Raw genomic sequence first — 23,601 nt, 5'->3', positions numbered from 1 at the left:
TACAAGTTACGTATAAGGAATTGTACTCTCCCCTTATCAAGTCAAACTGCTGCTTTGTGAGTTCAATGAAATGAAATGCCTATTGGAAGCTAAATTTCTCTCACCTTTGGGATTTATGGGGATGCTTGATTCCTCTGACACAAGTACACCTTCAGGCTGCCAAGCAGAGTGAGAAAGAAGTTAATTAAAATATTATAAAGTCAGTAATTTCTTAGATCTGGAATGCCATTAAACACAATCTTAGCCAATATAATAATCATTTTTGGCTTGGCTGAGTTATCAAACGCTTTTGTTTTCAGTTACAAAATGTTGAATTGAGTTCACATATTACTTTCACTGGAGAGCTTTGTTTTCAGCAACAGGCTGAACGGCAGAGCTTTGATTTACATCTTCACCCTAGAAAATGGCACCATTTGAAAACATTATCTTTAATCATTCCAGGCAATTTTAATTGAACACCGTGAAGATTAAATTTTATCAGAACTTAACTAATGTATTCTGGGGATAATGAGTTCAATTACTGAAATCCTTACTTAGAACATAAACTATGTGATTGTGGTGAGATGCTGTGCAGTTGGTGCTGCCTTTATTCTCGGGATATCCTTCCTGAAGGTGTTTACAACTTTACACGGTATAGCTTCAATGACAAACTTGAGACTTTGTATCACTAGAATGCAACATTGTCCCTTTCACAGTTACAAAGGCACAAAGCAGAAAAAGAAATTTAAATAACCTGTGCCTGTCAACACTTTCTCACTTGCTCGAAATGAAGCAGCTTGCAACTTGTTCTTAATTAATGATTAATAACTAAGAATTAACCAATGTGAGTGTCCTTGACTGTTACACATGTCATCATTTTTCCTAATTCGGCAGAGATAAATCTCCTACCTTTATGTGGCTAAGCAGAGTCTGTGCCGTATTATAAGATAATACCGCACACAAACCACTTTCTGATTAACTTAATTCCTTGTGTCCCTTTCAAACAGCAAAACAGCTAATTCCACTATCTTGAAATTTAGGTGTTATAAACTATCTAATTCAGTACTCCTTTGAAGGTAAGGCATTTCAGAATTTACAAAAATGGCACACAAACTGTTATATCGTGTTACTCTAACATATCATGCAGCAGAACCTGCTAATCAACATGTACTATCCTACTTACCACAACTTTAAGATATTTTAACACAGCATCCTCGTACATCATGGTATTGCTAAAAGCAATAACATTGATAGGCATGTTGCCAACGACCAATGGAGCAATAGCAAAGTGAACCGAGGTGGCCGAATTTGCTTTGATCAGAACTTTCCTTGCATTATTCCTTGAAACAGCTGGACTGCACAGCCCCTCTGCTTCTCTCATGTACACGAAAACCTACAGCAAATACACACACACAATATTTTTCACAAAAATAACTAAATTGATGCACATATCATTGAAGTATTTTCTTGTGCAATATTATCGTAGCAATGAAAATTAGATTGGAATTGTGCTGTGAAGAGCGTTTGCACAAGGAATATCTGTGATACAGATACCAAAGGACATAGATGCAGCTGAAAATATGCAAAACACATCTGTCAGAAAGGAAAATCAGAGAGGACATAGAGATTGTAAGGATTAGGGAGGATTTGTCTGTTTTGTATCAAGAGTACAAATCATGAATTCTGTACGAACATTGATTCCAAACATCATGAGAGAGGTCAATTAGGTAGAGTAAAGATACTAACGTGGCTTGGCAAGACAAGAAATACAAAATGTAGTTTAATATAACAACTGATAAATCGAACAGAATTTTTTTGGTTTATTTATGGCATGTAAGCACCACGGGTTTAACAGCATTTATTCCCCTTCCCCCAGTTCCCCTTGTGACAATGGAGCTGAACTGCCTTTTCGAACCACTCCAGTCTTTTGGGTACAGTGACATCCCCAGGTCTGTTCAGAAACTAACAAGTAACTGGTAAGAATTTGGAACTCTCTTCCATACTAACTCTTCACAACCTAACTTTAACATCAAAGGTTTGTGAGTAATATAACAAGTGAAAGTATCACAGGAGGTGGGTTTCTATTGCCTTCCCCATATGTATTAGTGGAAAGCATGGGTCAGGAGAAAGTGAGGACTGCAGATGTTGGAGATTAGAGTCAAGAGTGTGTTGCTGGAAAAGCACAGCAGGTCAAATAGCATCTGAGGAGCAGGAGAATCAATGTTTCATGCATAAGCTCTTCATCAGGAATGGATCCAGAAAACATGGGTTAGATCACTGAATGATCCTCCATAAATGCATTTCCCTCTTGGTGTTATCTGATTAGATTAGATTCCCTACAGTGCGGAAACAGGCCCTTCAGCCCAACCAGTCCACACTGACCCTCCAAAGAGTAACCCTCTGACGAATGCACCTAACACTGTGGGCAATTTCCCAGGGCCAATTCACCTAACATGCACATCTTTAGACTGTGGGAGGAAACCGGACCACCAGCAGAAAACCCACGCAGACACGAGGAGAATGTGCAAACTCTACACAGACAGTCGCCCAAGGTGGGAATCGACCCTGGGACCCTGATGCTGTGAGCCACCTCTTTGGACTTTGTTTAGGTTCCGCCGGGTGACATTCTTTGCACCTGAGATGCCTCAGAAATAGTCTGACAAGTGGCAAGTAATATTTGCACCACATGAACTCCAGGCTTGGGCCATCATTAGAAGAGGGAGAAAGTGAGGTCTGCAGATGCTAGAGATCAGAACTGAAAATGTGTTGCTGGAAAAGCACAGCAGGTCAGGCAGCATCCAAAGAGCAGGAGAGTCGATGTTTCGGACATGAGCCCTTCTTCAGGAATGAGGAAAGTATGTCCAGCGGGCTAAGATAAAAGGTAGGGAGGAGGGACTTGGGGGAGGGGCGTTGGAGATGTGATAGGTGGAAGGAGGTCAAGATGAGGGTGATAGGCCGGAGTGGGGTGGGGGCGGAGAGGTCAGGAAGAAGATTGCAGATTAGGAAGGTGGTGCTGAGTTCGAGGGATTTGACTGAGACAAGGTGGGGGAGGTGAAATGAGGAAACTGGAGAAATCTAGGTTCATCCCTTGTGGTTGGAGGCACTCTTCCTCAAGCTGTCGTGTTGCTATGGTCTGGTGATGGAGGAGTCCAAGGACCTGCACATCCTTGGTGGAGTGGGAGGGGGAGTTGAAGTGTTGAGCCAAGGGGTGGTTGGGTTGGTTGGTCCAGGTGTCCCAGAGGTGTTCCCTGAAACATTCCACAAGTAGGCGGCCTGTCTCTCCGATATAGAGGAGGCCACATCGGGTGCAGCGGATGCAGTAAATGATGTGTGTGGAGGTGCAGGTGAATTTGTGGTGGATATGGAAGGATCCCTTGGGCCTTGGAGGGAAGTAAGGGGGGAGGTGTGGGCGCAAGTTTTGGATTTCTTGCGGTTGCAGGGGAAGGTGCCGGGAGTGGAGGTTGGGTTGGTGGGGGGTGTGGACCTGACGAGGGAGTCGTGGAGGGAGTGGTCTTTTTGGAACGCTGATAGGGGAGGGGAGAGAAATATATCTCTGGTGGTGGGGCTCATTTGGAGGTGGACCCCAAATCACCAGAGATATATTTCTCTCCCCTCCCCTATCAGTGTTCCAAAAAGACCACTCCCTCCGCGACTCCCTCGTCAGGTCCACACCCCCCACCAACCCAACCTCCACTCCCGGCACCTTCTCCTGCAACCGCAAGAAATGCAAAACTTGCGCCCACACCTCTTCCCTCACTTCCCTCCAAGGCCCCAAGGGATCCTTCCATATCCGCCACAAATTCACCTGCACCTCCACACACATCATTTACTGCATCCGCTGCACCCAGTGTGGCCTCCTCTATATTGGGGAGACAGGCCGCCTACTTGCGGAACGTTTCAGGGAACACCTCTGGGACACCCGGACCAACCAACCCAACCTCCCCGTGGCTCAACACTTCAACTCCCCCTCTCATGCCACCAAGGACATGCAGGTCCTTGGACTCCTCCATCGCCAGACCATAGCAACACGACAGCTGGAGGAAGAGCGCCTCATCTTCCACCTAGGAACCCTCCAACCACAAGGGATGAACCTAGATTTCTCCAGTTTCCTCATTTTCCCTCCCCCCACCTTGTCTCAGTCAAATCCCTCGAACTCAGCACCGCCTCCCTAACCTGCAATCTTTTTCCTGACCTCTCCGCCCCCACCCCACTCCGGTCTCACCCTCACCTTGACCTCCTTCCACCTATCGCATCTCCAAAGCCCCTCCCCCAAGTCCCTCCTCCCTACCTTTTATCTTAGCCTGCTGGACACACTTTCCTCATTCCTAAAGAAGGGCTTATGCCTGAAACGTTGACTCTCCTGCTCCTTGGATGCTGCCTGACCTGCTGCACTTTTCCAGCAACACATTTTCAGCCCATCATTAGGAAGAGACAATCTAACCAACACCCCTTGATATTCATTGGTGTTACCATCATTGAATTCCCCACAATCAGCATCATTGTGTTTTACCATTGACCAGAAATTCAACTGGACTCGCCAGATGGACACAGAGGCTACAAGGGTAGGTCAGAGGCTAGGAATACTGCAGCTCTTCCTGAGTCACGAAAGTCTGTCCATCATCTCCAAAGCATAAGTCAGGAGTGCAATGGAATACTCCTCACTTGCCTGGATGGGTGCAGCTCTAACACTCAAGAAGCTTACCACTGTCCAGGATAAAGCAGCATGCTTGTTTGGCACCAGATCCCCGAACATACACTCCCTCCATCACTGAAGCTTCACAGCAGCAGTGTGTACTACCTCCAAGATGCACTGCAGCAATTCACCACAATCCTGAGACAGCATCTTCCAAACACACAGCCACTTCCATAGAGAGGGAGAAGTTCTGCAGGCACATAGGAACATCACTTGCATGTTCCCTCCATGACATTTACCACCCTAACTTGGAAATATCTTCACTGCTGCTGGTCAAATTCCTGAAATTCCCTCAACCCAGAGCAGGTGACCTACATGAAGGCTACTCACCACCACTTTCTCAAATGGAACTAGAGATGGTTAATAAATGTTGGCCAGCCAGGGATGCCCACATTCCACAAAAAAGTGTAAGAGATGGTCAGTGATTTCGATCTGAAGAGAAGTTGCTGACGTACACATGTGAGCAGAGCAACACAGCTTATCTTATTAAACCATAACCTTCAAGGTGTCTGGTTTCTTTACTTAGACATCTCTAAGAATTGGCCATTCGGCCCAATTGAGTCCACCCAGACCCGCAACATCTATCATGTTACCCTGCATTACTAGGGAATAATCCACCTAGCCTACACATCCCAGGACACTATGGGCATTTTAACATGACCAATCTGCACATCCTCAGACTGGGGGAGGAAACCAGAGCACTTTGAAGAAACCCACACAGACCCAAGGAGAACGTGCCAACAGGCAGTCAGCCAAGGATGACATCAAACCCAGGTCCCTGATGCTGTGAGGCAGCAGTGCCAATCACTGAGCTACTGTCAATTAATGTGTGACCTTCTCCAGCTAGTGTGCACACACACAATAACACAAACAGAAACAGTAATACACACACTGTCTCTCACAAACACACACATACACACACGCAATAATAGACACACACACACAATAATATATACACACACACACACACACACACACACAGTGGTTAGCACTGCTGCCTCACAGCGCCTGTAGACCCGGGTTCAATTCCCGACTCAGGCGACTGACTGTGTGGAGTTTGCACGTTCTCCCCGTGTCTGCGTGGGTTTCCTCCGGGTGCTCCGGTTTCCTCCCACAGTCACAAAGATGTGCGGGTCAGGTGAATTGGCCAAGCTAAATTGCCCGTAGTGTTAGGTAAGGGGTATGGGTGGGTTGCGCTTCGGCGGGTCGGTGTGGACTTGTTGGGCCGAAGGGCCTGTTTCCACACTGTAAGTCTAATCTAAAAAAAAAGAGACACTTTCACACACACACACACTAACATAGTCGCATAATAACACACTTACTTGTATCGGTATCATATCAGCCTGCTTGGCATAGAATGCATAATCTGAACTAATTAATTTTCTTACCTCAAGTTCCTCCGACAGGTAATTGTACAACACTGCTCTCACATCCAACTGCTCATTCCTCTTGACAGAATATGGTAGCTTTATGGATATAAAAAATGGTTTGAACACTTTCATCTTCTTTGGTTCAGCTATGCAGAATCCTTAAAGTTAAAAAAAAACAAAGGATATTGTCACCATTGTTTAATTCATTTTTAAAAACGTCCAATGCTTCCTTGAAATATTTACATAGCTACACAATAACTCAGCGACAGCACAAAAGAAATAACTGCTAGCCAATCTCATTGTCACTGTGGACTGCACGTATGGTAGTCACACATCAGCCAATGGGTATTGCTGAGGCAGACAAGTGGACAAACCCTAACCTTCAACCTGGTATATCCTGCACACAATGATAACAGGTTCCAACTGAGGTGTCTGCAGAGATAATGTCTGTGACAGCATTTAACACAAATTCATGATTCTAGAATTGCCTGAACGTATTAGAAGACACAAAATGTAATCTCTCATTTAAGAAAGGAAAGAAAAAGAAAACCGGGAATGAAGTGTACATTGGTTTGAATTAAATAATCGTGGAAAAGCTCAAATCATTTATTGATGCAGTTTAAACACTACTGGCATCATCAGTAAAGGTTAACATGGCTGTATGTAAAGAAAATTCTTTTGAGTTTGTGCTGAATTTAGAATCATTCGTTGAGATTAAGCAGAATGATTAGAACATAGAATAGGACATCCCCAAAACAGGTCTTTGGCCAATCATGTCTGCACTGATCATGAGGGGATTCTAAATTAATTACATTTGTGGTTGATACCATTCTGTTCTCTCCCTGTTCATGTGTATATCTGAATTCCCCTTAAACTTTGCCATTGTATCTGCTTCTAGCATTTCCCTGGAAGCACCGTCTAGGCACCTACTATTCTCTGTGAAAAAAAACTTTCTGCGTACATTTCTTTTAACCTTTCCCAAATTTCAGGAAGCTATAGACTTAGACCCCATAATCACTCTGAATCTCAATGCTGCTATGGTTCCAATCATGTATTATATATTGTTGTACTGACACCTCGCAATCTCTCTGTGCATCAATGTTCTCATCATTGCTTGTATACTTTCCTCTTGTACTTGATCTCCCAAAATGCATCACTTCACATTTACCTGCTTCTATGTAGACAATATCCACCACCGCCTTAGCCTCATAAATTATTATTACCTTTGTCACTTCCTCAAAAAACTCAATCAAGTTTGTAAGATCAGACCTCCGTAGCATAAAGCCATGCTTGCTATCGTTAATAAGAACAGCCATCTCGAACTGCATCCTGTCCCTAAGACTCTTCTTCAATAATTTCCCTACCACTGTTATATGGCTCACCAGTTGATAATTTCTTGGATTTTCTCTGTTGCCCTTCTTGGACCAATGAATCACATTGGCTATTCTACAGATGTTGGACCTGACCTATGGCTAAAGAAGAGACAATGATTTCTGACAAAGTTCCAGCAATCTCCTGCCTTATCCTGGATCGATCCCGTCAGGACGTGGGCAATTATCGACCTTAACATTTTCTCAAGATACTCAACACCTCATCCTGACATGCCTGAGCGTAAATTCATATTTAAACTTACCATCATCTCTCCCTTTCTTTGTGAATACAAAATATTCCTTCGGGACCTCACCCACTTTTTCTGGCTCCACAAGTAAATTCCCTCCTTTGTCCTTCAGTGGAGCTGGTTTTCCCCCAAGTTACCATCTTGCTCCCAATTATGTGTCCGAAATGCCTTGGAAATCTCCTTTATCCTCTATGCAAACTATATCATGGCCCCTCCTAATGTCTTCTTTCTTAATGTCCTGTTTCCTAAAATGCTTGATTTGTTCTTTCAACTCAACTTGCAACATATCTCTTTATCCAAGGCTCCTGAATGTTACCACCTTCAGTGTCATTCTCACAGGAACATACTGGTCCTGACCTCTCATCAACCCTGAAAGGACTCCTACACCTGGGATGTGAACTTACCTTCAAGCAGCTTCCCACAATCCAATGTGACTAATTCCTGATTAATACTGTCGGAATTGGCCTTCTCCAAATTTCCCAATTTTACCCAAGGACCAGTCTTACTCTTTTGCATAACTGCCCAAAACCAACTGAATTATGCTCACTTTTCCCAAAATGCTGCCCCATTGAAATTTTTATCACCGGGCCAGGCTCATTCCCAACACAACTAATACCATGGCACCTCCCTCAGTGGGACTACCTACATATTGTTTCAAGTATCTCACCTGGATGTGCCTCACAAACTCTGAACCAACTAAGCATCTGGCGCTGAGAGAATCCCAGTGAATATTGATTGAGTAAATTAATATCATTCACTACCAAATGTTACTGTTTTTATATCTTTCCATGATAAGCTTGCTCTAATTTCTGTGGGTTATTGAGAGTCATATTACATATTCCCAACATAGTGACGGCACTTTCTTATTCCTATGTTCTTCAGTATATCTTCGTTTGATGAGCCCTCCACAATGTCCTCTCTGAGTACAGCTGTGATATTCTCTTTAATCAACAATGTTAATCCTCTTCCACTTTTACAGCCCTCTCTATCATGCCTGTAACATCAAGACACTCTCCTGCCTTTCCTTCTACCAGGTTTCTGCAATGGCTACATCATTAGAGTAGCATGTGGTAATCCAGGCTCTGAGTTTATTTGAATTATTTGTTATATTTCCTGCATGAAAATAAATGCACCCAGACCGCTAGGCCTGCTGTTTTCATTAAGTAAACAGTGAGGTCTGCAGATGCTGGAGATCAGAGCTGAAAATGTGTTGCTGGTTAAAGCACAGCAGGTTAGGCAGCATCCAAGGAACAGGAAATTCGACGTTTCGGGCCAGAGCCTGATGAATGCATTTAAGTTGAGAGAGAAAGTTCAAATAATGTGTGAGGTGCAAGCCTTTTTATACAGTGTGATAAGAGTGCGGAACACACTCCAGGTGGAAACAGATATGACAAGGGCGTTTAAGAGACTTTCAGATAAGTACATGAATACGCAAGAAATGGAGGGATATGGATCAAAGACAGGAAGAAGGGATTACTTTAATTTGGAGTCATGTTCAGCACAACATTGTGGACTGAAGGGTCCGTTCCTGTGCTGTACTGTTCTATGTTCTTTATTCCCACATCCCCTTTGTAAGACCTTGCCTCTCTTTTTGCCCGAAACGTTGAATCTCCTGCTCCTTGGATGCTGCCTGACCTGCTGCGCTTTTCCAGCAACACAATTTCAGCTCTGATCTCCAGCATCTGCAGTCCTCACTTCCTCCTCGAAGATTTTAACCTATTGCGAATCCTCTTGCCTTCCTTGAAGAAGCTCTCTTCCTCCCTCTACAAGGATTTCAGTGAGTCCCTCTCTCACTGCACACCCCAGGTCCTGCTGGACACACTTTCCTCATTCCTGATGAAGGGCTTATGCCCGAAACGTCAAAACTCCTGTTCCTTGTGTGCTGCCTAACCTGCTGTGCTTTTCCAGCAACACATTTTCAGAACATTCCATGGGGCAGAGTTCTGACATTTTGAACTTATTGAACAATTGGCAATAATCTAAGTGTTTCATCCTAACAAACTACAATGACAAACAGAAATAGTTCATACTTTACCTCCCTCCAGATACTAGTCACTCAGACTCTGTGTCTAGTATCTGAGAAGCCAAGTCTATGTCACTTTTGGAGTGTGACATCACATCTGGAACTTTGCCTCTGGATTCATTTCCGCTCCCTCTGCCGTTATTCTAACTGTCCTCTGTCCTATTCTGACTAACCTGGTAACTCCCACTGCCATTCACTCCCAGGTTCACTCTGCAGTGCTGTACTCCTGCTGCTGTCCCCATTACTTGCAAAGTACTTCAAGTTTCAAAAGTGATTCGATAAGTTGCTGAATGAACAGTTAATTCCCAAGTTAACAGAATGGGGTGAGAATACACTAGAATGAAGGGCTGGCACGACAGCTCGCAGGGACTAGGTTTAATTCCAGGGTTTTATCAGGCAGCATCTGAGGATCAGAAAAATTGACGTTTTGGGCAGGAGCCCTCCATCAGGAATGAGAGTGCTCTGACCGAAACATCAATTTTCCTGCTCCTCGGATGCTGCCTGACCTGCTGTGCTTTTCCAGCACCACTCCAATCTGCACGGTGGCACAGTGGTTAGCACTGCTGCCTCACAGCTCCAGAAACCCGGATTCAATTCCCACCTCAGGCGACTGACTGTGTGGAGTTTGCACGTTCTCCCCGTGTCTGCGTGGGTTTCCTCCGGGTGCTTCGGTTTCCTCCCACAATCCAAAGATGTGCGGATCAGGTGAATTGGCCATGCTAAGTTGCTCCTAGTATTAGGCAAGGGGTACGGGTGGGTTGCGGGTCAGTGTGGACTTGTTAGGCCGAAGGGCCTGTTCCCACACTGTAGGTAACCTAACCTATCGACTGTGATCTCCAGCATCTGCAGTGCTCGCTTTTGCTTAATTCCTGGGAGACTGTGTGGAGTTTCCATACTCCCCCCACCTCCTCTTGCTTCCTCCAGGGGCTCGAGTTTCCTCCCACAGTCCAAAGATATACAGGCTAGTGGATTGGCCATGCGATATGTCCTGAAGCATCGAGAGTTGTATGGATAGTTGGGTTAGCGATGGTAAATGCAGCATTACACTGATCGGGTGGAGAGTATGGGATATTCTTTGAAGGATCGATGTAGACTTGATGGGTCTAATTGCCTCTATCTGCACTCTCGGGATACTACTATTCTCTGAATAAATAAAGGATTGACTAACAGACAGGCAGCTTTCAGTTTTACAAAAGGCAATTTTAGGTGGGTGTGCTATGACAATAAAAATATTTGTTGCTAAATCCTCAAGTAGCATTAACATGAGCAGCACGGTGGTTCAGTGGTTAGCACAGCAACAGGGTCCCAGTTCGATTCCAGCCTCAGGCGACTGTCTGTGTGGAGTTGCACATTCCCCCCCTGTCTCTGTGGGTTTCCTCCAGGTGCTCCGGTTTCCTCCAAAGATGTTCAGATTAGGTGAATTGACCGTGCTAAATTGCCCATAGTGTTAGGTGCATTAGTCAGAGGGAAATGGGTCAGGGTGGGTTACTCTTCGGAGGGTGGGTGTGGACTTGCTGGGCCGAAGGGCCTGTTTCCATACTGCAGAGAATCTAACCTCAATGTCGAGATGAAGGCAAACTAACTTTCCTGACACAGTGACGTTGTTAAAACCACTACGTGGAGAGCCAATACTGAAACTGCGTCATGACGGACACAGAGCAGTAGGGACTTAGGTTCAATTCCACTCTCAGGCACCTGTCTAAGCACAATCTCCTTGTCTCTGCATGGGTGCTCCGGTTTCCTCCCATTGTCCAAAGGTGTGCAGGTTAAGTGGATTAGTTATGCGAAATGTGGGTTATAGAGTAGTGGGCTGGGTCTGAGTGTCAGTGTGGACTGGATGGGCTGAATAGCCTACTATCACAGTGCAGGTAATCTATGATTCTACAATGTAGTTATAATGTGTGGGTGGGATATCAGGCCACAAATGTAAGATCATGATAAAGCAGTACAAGTACCAAGAAGATGCAAACCTTATAAATTCTGATTTTCGGAAACAGCAAGAAACATAGATGTTTAAGATGGAAGCAATGGAGGTTCTCCGAAGAATTATATTGGAGTTGAGAAGTTATCCCTGTTTGTATCGCCACAGAACCAAAGTAGCCAGGAATGGCCAAATAGTCTCCTTCTGTGACAAGCCAATGATTTTGAAATGCTAATAGATCTGCGTAAGTTCCTTCAGCACCTTCGGATCTTACACAAAAGCAAGTAGTTTTGGCTTAATTACAATAAGTATCACACTGTCCTTGATTTGAGTGCAATAATACCAGTGTGGACTGGTTGGGCCGAAGGGCCTGTTTCCACACTGTAAGTAATCTAATCTAATCTAATAATTCAGCATTGCTACAACTCTGGAAATCGATAATAAAACCATATTCAAATCACCATTCTCAAAATGATTTTAAAATTATTTTCTTTTAATGAAAGCAAAACAAAAACCAGAAATTGCTGGAAAAGCTCAACAGGCCTGGCAGCACTTGTGCAGAGAAATCAGAGTTAGCATTTCGGGTTCAGTCACCCTTCTGCAGAACGCTGTTCAGTGTTGTTTGTTTAACCAACTGAAGAGATGATTAGATGATTTGATGATTAGAATCTCAGTTGTTTGAGCCTATGATATTAGCATGCTTGATTGATGAATGAGGTCACATCGGTGGGACATACAGCACTGAAAGGTTGCTCTTCCTGGCTGCTAAAACAATTAAATGGGAAAACATGGACACAGCCTCAAGATGAGATGTTGATCCTGTTGAACCCAGCTCAGAAGTAATTTCTTCGCACAAAAGACAGTGCATCTCAGGGTTTTCCACCACAGGGATGTTTTTCAAGATCAAAATCGCATGGTGGCTCAGTGGTTAGCACTGCTGCCTCACAGCACCAGGGATCCCAGGTTTGATTCCAGCCTCGGGTGACTGTCTGTGTGGGGTTTGCACATTCTGCGCGGGTTTCCTCCGGGTGCTCCGGTGTCCTCCCACAGTCCAAAGATGCGCAGGTCAGGTGAATTGTTAGTTGCATTAATTAGAGGGAACTGGGTCTGGATGGGTTACTCTTCGGAGCGTCTGTGTGGACTGGTTAGGCCGAAGGGCCTGTTTCCACACTGTAGGGAATCTAATCTAATCTAAAAAATATAAATGGAGTGACATTCCACGACTCCTGACAAAATTACATCAAAAATATTAGTAGGTGGTTTGATCTAAGGCTGAAACCTGATCATGATGAACCTAAAAGATAGAATTGTGGGCAGCACAGTGGCACAGTGGTTAGCACTGCTGCCTCACAGCGCCAGAGACCCAGGTTCAATTCCTGCCTCAGGCGACTGACTGTGTGGAGTTTGCACGTTCTCCCCGTGTCTGCATGGGTTTCCTCCGGGTGCTCCGGCTTCCTCCCACAGTCCAAAGATGTGCGGGTTAGGGGAATTGGCCATGCTAAATTGCCAATGTAGGGGTATGGGTGGGTTGCGCTTCGGCAGGTCGGTGTGGACTGGTTGGGCCGAAGGGTCTGTTTCCACACTGTAAGTGATCTAATTTAGTCTAAACTCATTCAGAGGGAACTCCAGAAAAAGATGATGATTGCTTTTACTATGGCTGGATGGGAGATGCAAATAAGTTTGTTAACTGAATCAATCCAATCCAAGCATGTTGCTATTGATTGCTTAGGCTTGGGGATATAATGGAGAATTGGGACTTTTGTTTAGCACTGTTCTTGTGGAAAACAAAATACAATCCTTGAACTTTCTTGCTTGATAAGTGAATGACTCTGTGTCAGAACACATGTAGATTCTAGTATTTGCAAATGAATCATGTTGTTCACTGGACTCATAACATTTAACTTAAAATCAATACCAGAGAACTAGTGATGATTTGGAGATGCCGGTGTTGGACTGGGGTGTACAACGTTAAAAATCACCAGGTTATAGTCCAACAGGTTTAATTGGAAGCACACTAGCTTTCAGAGCGACACTCCTTTATCAGGTGATTGTGGAGGGTTCAATCCTAATACACAGAATTTATAGCAAAAAATTTACAGTGTGATGTAACTGAAGTTATACATTGAAAAATTGGTTGCGTGTTAAGCCTTTCATCTGTTAGAATACAGTGATAGTTTCACTTCTTTCATGTGTAAATCACAAAACCTTTTTTTTAGAAGTTGCATTCTCGGGCTAGCTGTTAACAATGGTGATAGCTAGACAATATGTTGAAGGTGTTGGCCCCCTGTGTTCTCTGAACATAATGTTTACTTACCTGCACTTGTCCATCAATAAATGCTGCGAATCTAGAGAAAAAAGGAGCTGATATATGTCCCAACAGTCATTTGCAGGTCTTTACCTTTATTTGCAAACATGCCAATTGCTTGTATTTCCCAAGTAGTTATGGAATCGGGAATGTAGTTTCTTAACCTTTAAAAAAAATAAACAGATTTTCAATTAAAAGCAATGCTTGGAATCAAGTTAAATTCATAGCTTAGTTTCCAAATCTAGTTTGGAAAATCTCATGCCAGTGCAATGAGATTGATGCAAACACTCAGCAGGTCAAACAAGATGCAACAATAATGATAAGATGTGATGATATTACTGTTTTCCTCTTTGCTACCTTCCCCCACCCTCCTCTCTTGGCCTATCACCTTCATCCCCACCATCCACCCCCTCCCATTTATCTCTCCTCCCTGGAGGCTCCCTGCCTTCCATCCTGATGAAGGGCTTTTGCCCGAAACGTCGATTTTCCTTCTCCTCGGATGCTGCCTGACCTGCTGTGTTTTTCCAGAACCACTCGAATTGAGACTGTGATTTCCAGCATCTGCAATCCTCACTTTTGCCTGTTTTTCTATCAGTCAAGGGAAGCGTGCACGGAATTGTTAGACTTTTGGACTGATCACGCTCGCATCTAGATGAGAATTTTGTGTTTGTATGAGCAGGAGATCAGTTATTGTAAGCAACTGAGTCCTTCCCATTTTCACCAGTGCTGCACATCCAATTCAATCCCCATTGTGTGTGGCGATGATGAAAACTGAAGGCTATGCTTCCGTGCAAAATAGACATTCATTTTCACCATAGAATGATACAGTACAAAGAGCGCTTTAGTCCATTGAGACTGCACTACTAACCACGAGTCCAACTTTACTGCACTAGACCCATAACTTTGAGTGTTACGATACTTCAAGTGCTTATGGAAATATTTTGTTTTATAGACTGTGAAGTTGCCTGACTCCACTGCTCTCCCAAACAATGCTCCCCGACAACTGAAAATATTTTCCTCAAATCCCCTCTAAACCTTTTGCTTTTCTCCCTAAAATTATGCAGGCATGTTATTGACCCTTATTGTTTCCTATCCACCCACTCCATATCCTTCAAAATTGATACGCTTCTATCCGAGCTCACTTCAACCTTCTCGGCTCCAAAGCCCGACCTTATGCAGTCTCTCTACGCAACTGACATGTTCAATCCCATGCAATGCCCTGGTGAAGCACCTTCAGATCCCTTTCAATGCAGTCACGTATTTCTTGTATGTGGTGACTAGAACAGCACACAGTACCGAGGCCTCGTGTTATGGACCAGGTCAGACCTCTCAAAATATTTTTAAGCAGGTAGCCCAGACCGTAACTTTGCTATTTGTTTCAGGTAAGGCTACAGTGGATATTCCTGGAGTGAATTAGCTGATCCAACTGCCAAGATTTAACCAAAAGGAATTTATTTACAAATCATGGAATGAAACACAACGAACCAAAAACAGGATACCCAACCAACCTACCCTATTTTATCCTATCCTATGGGTGGCACGGTCGCACAGTGGTTAGCACTGCTGCCTCACAGCATCAGAGACCCGGGGTCAGTTCCCGCCTCAGGCAACTGTCTGTGTGGAATTTGCACATTCTCCCCATGCCTGTATGGGTTTCCTCCAGGTGCTCCAGTTTCCTCCCACAGTCCAAAAACATGCAGGTTAGGTGAACTGGCCATGCTAAATTGCCCATAGTGTTAGATGAAGGGGTAAATGTAAGTGAATGGGTCTGGGTGAATTGCTCTTCAGAGGGTCGGTTTGGACTTGTTGGGCCAAAGGGCCTGTTTCCACACTGAAAGTAATCTAATCTAAAAAAAAGACCAACAGACTATCCCAAATTAATGATGCTGTTCCAACAATGCTTGCAACAATCCCCATAAACAGAACCCTTAGCACAAAGAGTAAAAGTGACACAGACAACTTACAGGTAATGAAGGCCGAAGGTGGAAGGAGGGAGAGAACTTCCAGTTTCAACTGTGGCCCTGACTTAACTAACCCCTGAACTGAACTGAGATGTGCAGCTAGAGAGCTGGCCACACCCCCTTGATGATGCCAGTTTTTTTTAGACACAAAAGCTCTCTTCCTGAAGTATTACCTGTTAGGTATAAACACAAAGGGCCCCAATAAACCTTTCAAACCCAGCTTAGTTGCAGCCTGGCCAATTACCCGCCTCTCTGAAAAAAAATCTCAAGGGCACAGTAAATTTGAGAATCGGACCATCATTATGACACCAGCCAAAATTCTTTATCACTCTAACATCACCTTCCTGCTCTTATAATCTAAGCCATGATGAGAAAGATAAGTATCCTGTTTGTCTTTTTACCTACTTTATTCCCGTACCCTACCACTTCCAGGGACAAGTATCCCGGGATACCTTTGTTCCTGTGAGCTTCCGAGTGCTCTGCCATTCATTGAGCACTCTCTTATTACCTTTTGCAAACAGCATGACCTCACACCTAACTGGGACAAGTTCCACCTCCCATGCATCTGCTCATCTGACCAATTTGTTTCAATCTTCCTGTTAACACCTTCCTCCTCACTGTCAATCACCAAGGCAAACTTTGTGGCATCCGAAAACCTACTTCTCACACTTCTCACATTCATATACTATGTCATTATGCACTTCATAAACAATATGTGATCTCTGCACCAGGCTCCTGTCACAAAAGCATCTTTCGATCAAAATGCTGTTTTTCTATCACTAAATTCATTTTGGATGCACTTGTAAACAATATGACCATGCACATGGCTCATCATCAGCCCTAAGTGGCAGAAGGCCGACAGTAGTTCATGCTCTCATCATTCTCATAATTCGTTGAGCATAAACCAAGAATGTCAACTGAAACATTCTGGTCTGTGCACTTCTATTGCTTGGACTTATCAGTTGATGTGTATTCTCTCAGAATATAGAACAGCAAGATATAATGAAAGTCAATTTTTCATAGATACAAAATATAAAGTACAGAATAAACTCAGCAGATCTGGCAGACACCTATGAAGAGATAGACAGTTACCATTGTGAGGTTACGGAGATAGGGTGGGTCTGAGGTGCATGTCAGAGGGTCAGTGTGGATTCGATGGGCCAAATGGCTACTAGTTGCACTGCAGGGATTCTATAATTCCAGGTCAACATGGGTTCTCTTGTTCTGAGCTTAAAGTTACCAGAGAAGGTTCACATTGGATTCAAAACGTTACCTCTGCCTCTCACGTGTTGCCAGACCTGTGGTGACACTTCCACACATGAATGTATAGGTATGTAATTAGTTGCAATAAAGGCTACATGGCTTTTCTCATTACAACAAAAAAAGTTATGATATGAAGACTAAGTGACATTTTTACTGAATGCCCGATTATATTTATAACAATTTCGTCATTCAAGACCACCTTACTTGTGATCTCCTGCATTGAAAACCTCGACTGTTTGCCATAGCCAGCTGTGTGGGAATACGCTACGCACATAAACGGACGTTTCATCGAAAAATTCTTCCTCTAAAGTCACAGCAGCTGAAAAAAAAAATTACATGCATTTCAAAGTCCATTTATTTTTGGATCGTGAGGAGATTGCATGTATTACCATTCCCTTGTGTAAAATTTAACAACAGCAAAATAATTGACTGTGAGAAGTATCTCCACTGTTCCCTGACCTGTTTTGGTTTCCAGTTAAATAAAAACGTGATCTTAATATTTTTAGTCTTGAATATTAATTGAAGATTTCCAAATTTATTGAGGCTATTCCCCTTTCTAGTGTCTTGATCTTCTTCAGCCACCCAATGTTAATTTTAATCATGCGTTCCACCTTTGGAGGATTTATTCTCAGATGTAATCGCCCTAACGTCTTCACTTTCCCCTCTAAATATCTCCAGTTCTTCTGCTTCCTTTAACACAGCGTGCAAAGTATGTTGATTTTAATAATGCTTGCAAAATCCTCTTATGAGGGAAGGCTAAATGTTTTTGTTCGAGAGAAGAAGGTTGAGAGGTGACTTGATTGAGACATATCAGATAATCAGAGGGTTAGATAGGGTGGACAGTGAGAGCCTTCTTCCTCGGATGGTGATGGCTAGCATGAGGGGGCATAGCTTTAAATTGAGGGGTGATAGATATAGGACAGATGTCAGGGCTAGTTTCTTTACTCAGAGGGGCATGGAACTTGCTGCCTGCAGCAAGAGTAGACTCACTAACCTGAATGGCATTTAAATGGTCATTGGATAGATATATGGACGAAGATGGAATAGTGTCGGTTAGATGGGCTTTGAATTGGTTTCACAGGTCGGCACAACATCGAGGACCGAAGGGCCTGTACTGCCTGTAGTGTCCTATGTTCTCTGCTTGTAAAAGAGAACAGAATACCGAATAACTTAACCCACCCAAAAACCCAACAGCATCTTAATGATGCTGTTCCAAATGCTTGAAACAATCCCCATAAACACCCCTTTGGCACAAAAGATAAAATCAAACACAGGGTCTTACAGGAGAATGAGAGAGAGAGAGGGAGGGAGAGATGGCAGCATGGGACACCCAGTGAGCTGTTTCTTGAACCAGCAGCCTCAAACTGACTCACTGCTTTCAGTGAACAGCTAGAATGCTAAAGCCAGACCAAACCAAGGGAAAGGTGAACTGGGAGAACTGGCCACTCCCCTTTCATTGTACAAGTGTTTTGTTTTAAACACTCATGTCTTTTGCTTGAGGCAGTATCCGTTAGTCATTGCCAACGTGACCCTAAAACCCATCCAAAGCAGACATTGACAGCGTAACCCTCTTAAAGGAGCAGCATCATTCCATCTTCCCCTCTTAATAAAAGAACACAGAACATTGAACAGTACCGCAGAGTATAAGCCTCTCGTCCTCAAAGTTGTGGTGACCTTTTACCCTACCCTAAGATCAAGTATTCAAAGATGTCTTCTTTTTAAAACCCCTTCATCTTAAACTGTTAGTACTCTACAACACACCTGTATATTATAGCGGCAATAATCATGCAAACATTCACAACCACATTTTGTTTCAGACTGTTTAACTCCTGCCACCAAATGCCTCAGCTTCTCATTCAAGTCTTGACAATGTGTCAGCTGTCACATTTTCTCATTCTGCTACTTGCAAAATTTTCAAATTGAGTGGCCGTAACACAAGGTCTATCTAAATAGTTTGGAATTTTTGTCCCTAAATTTCTCCACAAACTTCAATGGATTATGATCAGTGTATATGATTTGTCTCAGATACGTTACTGGTAACATAAACACTGAGATGCTGTAACGCCAACACCAAACTCAAAGTTTCCTTCTCAACTGTCGAAAATTTCTGCTGATGATTGTTCAGTCTCTGAGAGAAATACCACACGGTATCAATGTGGATTTCACCCGTTCCTTGATTTCTCCTCCCCCAACCTTACCCCAGTCCTAAGCCTCCAACGCGGCCTGACCATCTTGACCTGTCCATCTTCCTCCCCATCTATCTGCTCCACCCTCCTCTGTGACCTATCACCTTGCCCCCCCAACACCTTCATCTACCAATTGCATTGCCAGCTATCCTCTGCCCCAGCCCCAGCCCTGTCCCCCTGCCATTTATCTCTCAGCCGATGAAGGACTTATGCCTGAAATGTCGATTCTCCTGTTCCTCGGATGCTGTCTGACCTGTTGAGCTTTTCCAACACCATACTCTTGAACCCTTGAAATATAAGTTGCTTGTTCCATCTTTTCAACACAATCGTCAAACATGGAATTGGATATGCATCAGTCTTTGTAACTGCGTTGACTTTGCCATAGTCCCTACATAACCACTGGGTACCATTACTGTGGGTGAGCTCCAATCACTGTATCTCACATTGAGGACGTTGTCTCAGAGCATGCGTTCAATCCTCTTTTGAACCTGTGCCAACTTTAGAAGGCTAGGCCTGTAACGACGTTGCTTAATCGGAACAGCATCTGTTATATCTGCATTATGCATATTTAGGTGAGCACTTCCCAGTTTATTTCCAGATATCTCCCCATGCAACAACAATAACTCTTTCAGGTTATTTTGATATTCCTCTTGAAGGTAACTCAATAATTTATCCCAATTTTTGACAACTTCCTCATTGTCCAATTTAGTTTGAGGAATGTCCAATCCAGAATCCTCTGAATTGACACAATTTCCTTTGACTTTCCTTCCCTGTCAAAAATACCTTCTGAGCATATTCACATGACACACACTGAGATTCCTTTCTGTCTGGAGTAGGAATTTCCTTTCAACTTGATAAGGCCCACTGAACTTTGCTTTTAAAGGTCACCTTTCACTACAAATAACTTAACACCTCACCCCGTTATCAAAATTACGAGTTTTTAATTTCATTTCTGCTTCCTGTTTCATTGTATAGATTAGACTTACAGTGTGGAAACAGGCCCTTCGGCCCAACAAGTCCACACCGACCCACCGAAGCACAACCCACCCATACATAACATTTACCCTTTACCTAACACTTCGGGCAATTTAGCATGGCCAATTCACCTGACCCTCACATCTTTGGACTGTGGGAGGAAACCGGAGCACCCATGCAGACACGGGGAGAATGTGCAAACTCCACACAGTCAGTCGCCTGAGTCGAGAATTGAACCCGGGTCTCAGGCGCTGTGAGGCAGCAGTGCTAACCACTGTGCCACCGTGCCGCCCACAATATTTTTAAACACTGTCTAGCCAACTTCCCCACTCTATTTAATCATTCCCTAAACTTTGACATGTAGTCTGAATATGTGATCTCTGAATTCTTACTTACCAATTTCTCCTTAATTAATTTTAGCGGACCTCTCACTTCATGCCCATAAACTAATTCAAATAGACTGAATTTGGTCGATTCATTTGCTGCATCTTTGATCGCAAAATGTAAAAGCTGAATCCCTTATCCCAATCATTTGGACAGTCCTGACTATAAGCCCTCAACATGGTCTTTACTGTCTAATGCCACCCTTCAAGCACTCCCTGCGATTCTGGATGGTACAAAGTAGAATTTAATTGTCTCATTCCTGAACTGTCCATAACCTCCTTGAATAATTTCGATGTGAGGTTTGACCCTTGATCTGATTCTATCTCTGTGGTGGTCCGTAGCTAGTGAAAAGTTGAAGTAATTCCTCTACAATATGGCTGTGATACTGCATAATGGAACTGCCTGTGGAAATCTAATGGTCACATCCATTATTGTTAACAAATAGTGATTCCCACTTTTTGTTTTAGGTAGGTGTCCTACATAATCAATTAAGACTCTTGTAAAAGGTTCCTCACATGCAGCAATAGGTATTAACGATCCAGGTTTTATTACAGACTGTGGTTTTCCAATTACTTGACATGTATGGAATGTTTGGCAAAATTCAACTTCATCCATGTGCAGTTCCGGCCAGTAAAAATGTTTTTGCATGTTAGTTTGACTTTTTCTTACTCTGGAATGACCTCCCCACTTTGGTAGCTCATACGCCACCCACAACCCCTCCTTTCTATAACCCACTGACAAAATGACTTGATGAGCTTCTGTCTATTTCTTATCTGCTTGAATAGGTCATGGTCTCCATGTCCTCATTAAGACGTCATTTTTTAAGAGATAGTAACATTCAGGGATGCATTCGTATTCTTTTTTTATTTTTACCTTTTGATACAATTGCTGTAAATCTTTCTGTTGTAACTCTGTTAATCTATCTGAGCTAAAGATATCTGCATTGCCATCTATCTGCTCCTGGTTTCTGTCAATGATCTGATCAAACAGGATCTCTGCTAATTTCACTTCAACTTTCTCATCTGTATTCTTTGATCTCTCTTGTTTCAACTGGTGACTCTGTGACCTTGTTACCACACATTCAGGAAATAACCAGGCGTTTCAACCACAGGAGGCAGCACTCCTACCGGAGGACCAGCTCTATCACTAGCAAGGACAAATTATATTCCTGGAGCTCAGAGTTTGTCCAGTACTCCTACCACAATTTCTTCACTCGTCACTGGATGCTCTAACCCCACTTTACATAAGAGAGCACTCTTACCTCACTGTGAATTCCCATACTAGCACTTTTTTCTGGCAATAGTCCTTCAGAGGTACATATCTCCTCATCTTTTAACATCACAGATCGAGAGGATCCTGTATCTCTTAATGTTGTAACCTCTTTAAATGCTGCTCCTTGGCCTATGCGAGTAAATTTTACCTTTGCAGGTATATGGTTTAAGAAGATCTGGCACTTCCTCCTTATCCAACCTCTGACCAGCTTGTACATTTTGGTGCAGCTTTCTAGCCTCCACTGTGCTTTCCATTACCACCCCAACAAAATTCACTGGCTTATCCTGTTTACCTACATCTGACTTCTTAGTGACTTTCCTAACCTTGCAGCACAGTGACTTCATGTGGCCTACTTTATTGTGGTGAAAACACCAGAGCTTTTTAACTTCTCTGTCCCCTTCAAGGGTTAACTTTCTACCCTGTGGTAAGTTACCCTTATGATAGTGGGCGGCACGGTGGCACAGTGGTTAGCACTGCTGCCTCACAGCACCTGAGACCCGGGTTCAATTCCCGACTCAGGTGACTGACTGTGTGGAGTTTGCACGTTCTCCCCGTGTCTGCGTGGGTTTCCTCCGGGTGCTCCGGTTTCCTCCCACAGTCCAAAGATGTGCGGGTCAGGTGAATTGGCCATGCTAAATTGCCCGTAGTGTTAGGTAAGGGGTAAATGTAGGGGTATGGGCAGGTTTCGCTTCGGCGGGTCGGTGTGGACTTGTTGGGCCGAAGGGCCTGTTTCCACACTGTAAATCTAATCTAATCTAATCTACACCTCCCTTGCCACGTGAGGATTTCTCTTTTCCCAGTTTCTATCCCTCACGGAGTGAAATTGATTCTGGAAGCCAAACTTGGCTTTATGGACTAGCTCCTAATCATCAGCCATTTCAGCTGCTAACCTTACTGTTTTAACTCTCTGCTCTTCCACAGGAGTTCTCACTACTTCAGGATGTGAATGTTTGAACTCCTCCAAAATAACCATCTCTCTGAGAGTGTTATCGGTTTGCTCTACTTTTAATGCTGTTATCCACCTAACAAAATTACTTTGTTTGATCCTTGCAAACTCAATGTAGGTTTGACCAGAATCCCTCCTTAGAGGAGGCTTCTGGCACAAGCTCATATATATTTAAGATGGTTTTCTTCACCTCCTCATATACCCCAGATACCTCTCTGATAGTGAGGTAAATTCCTCACTACCTCTACCTACAAGTTTTGTTTGGATCAACAAAACTCACTGGCCACCATATTTGTTTAGCCACCTTTTCAAATGAGATGAAAAGGACTTCCACATCCTTCTCAGCAAATTTAGGCAGTGCTTGAATAGAATTAAACAGATCCCAACCAGGCCTTTGCCTACTATGGGTTTGCTGATCCGCACTCTCGTCCTCACTGAGCTTACCTTCAGCTTTCATTTCTATCCTTTTAAGATGACTTTCCTGTCTAAAGTGCCAATTTCTGAACTTCAAACTCCCTCGCTTTCTTCTTTATCTCCTTCTGTTTTTACTTTTCTCTTTCTTCTGTTTTTAATTTAAACTCAAACTGTGTCATTTCTGTTGCCCTTTCCTTGTCTCTTGTCTCTAACTCAAGCTGCTTCATTTTCAATTGAGGTTTAGCCATCTTTATAGTTTCCACCAAATTTAAATTTTGCCACGTTTATCTC

General features: G+C 43.5%; 1 protein-coding gene across 1 annotated transcript in view; it reads right to left on the bottom strand.

Annotated features, from left to right (window-relative positions):
• LOC132832662 (complement C4-like) overlaps positions 1 to 23,601 on the bottom strand; it is a 230,046-nt gene that overhangs the window by 105,227 nt on the left and 101,218 nt on the right. Inside the window, exons 18-22 of the mRNA XM_060850740.1 lie at positions 17,338 to 17,452; positions 14,003 to 14,073; positions 6,061 to 6,200; positions 1,163 to 1,372; positions 105 to 156 (exon numbers count right to left, since the gene is read on the bottom strand). Of these exons, the coding sequence (XP_060706723.1) occupies positions 105 to 156; positions 1,163 to 1,372; positions 6,061 to 6,200; positions 14,003 to 14,073; positions 17,338 to 17,452 (588 nt within the window). The remainder of the gene's footprint in view (positions 1 to 104; positions 157 to 1,162; positions 1,373 to 6,060; positions 6,201 to 14,002; positions 14,074 to 17,337; positions 17,453 to 23,601) is intronic.

This window comes from Hemiscyllium ocellatum, chromosome 35 (genome assembly GCF_020745735.1).
Source record: "Hemiscyllium ocellatum isolate sHemOce1 chromosome 35, sHemOce1.pat.X.cur, whole genome shotgun sequence".
In the NCBI taxonomy this organism is placed as follows: Eukaryota; Metazoa; Chordata; class Chondrichthyes; order Orectolobiformes; family Hemiscylliidae; genus Hemiscyllium; species Hemiscyllium ocellatum.
This window is presented reverse-complemented; position numbering and strand designations above follow the sequence as displayed.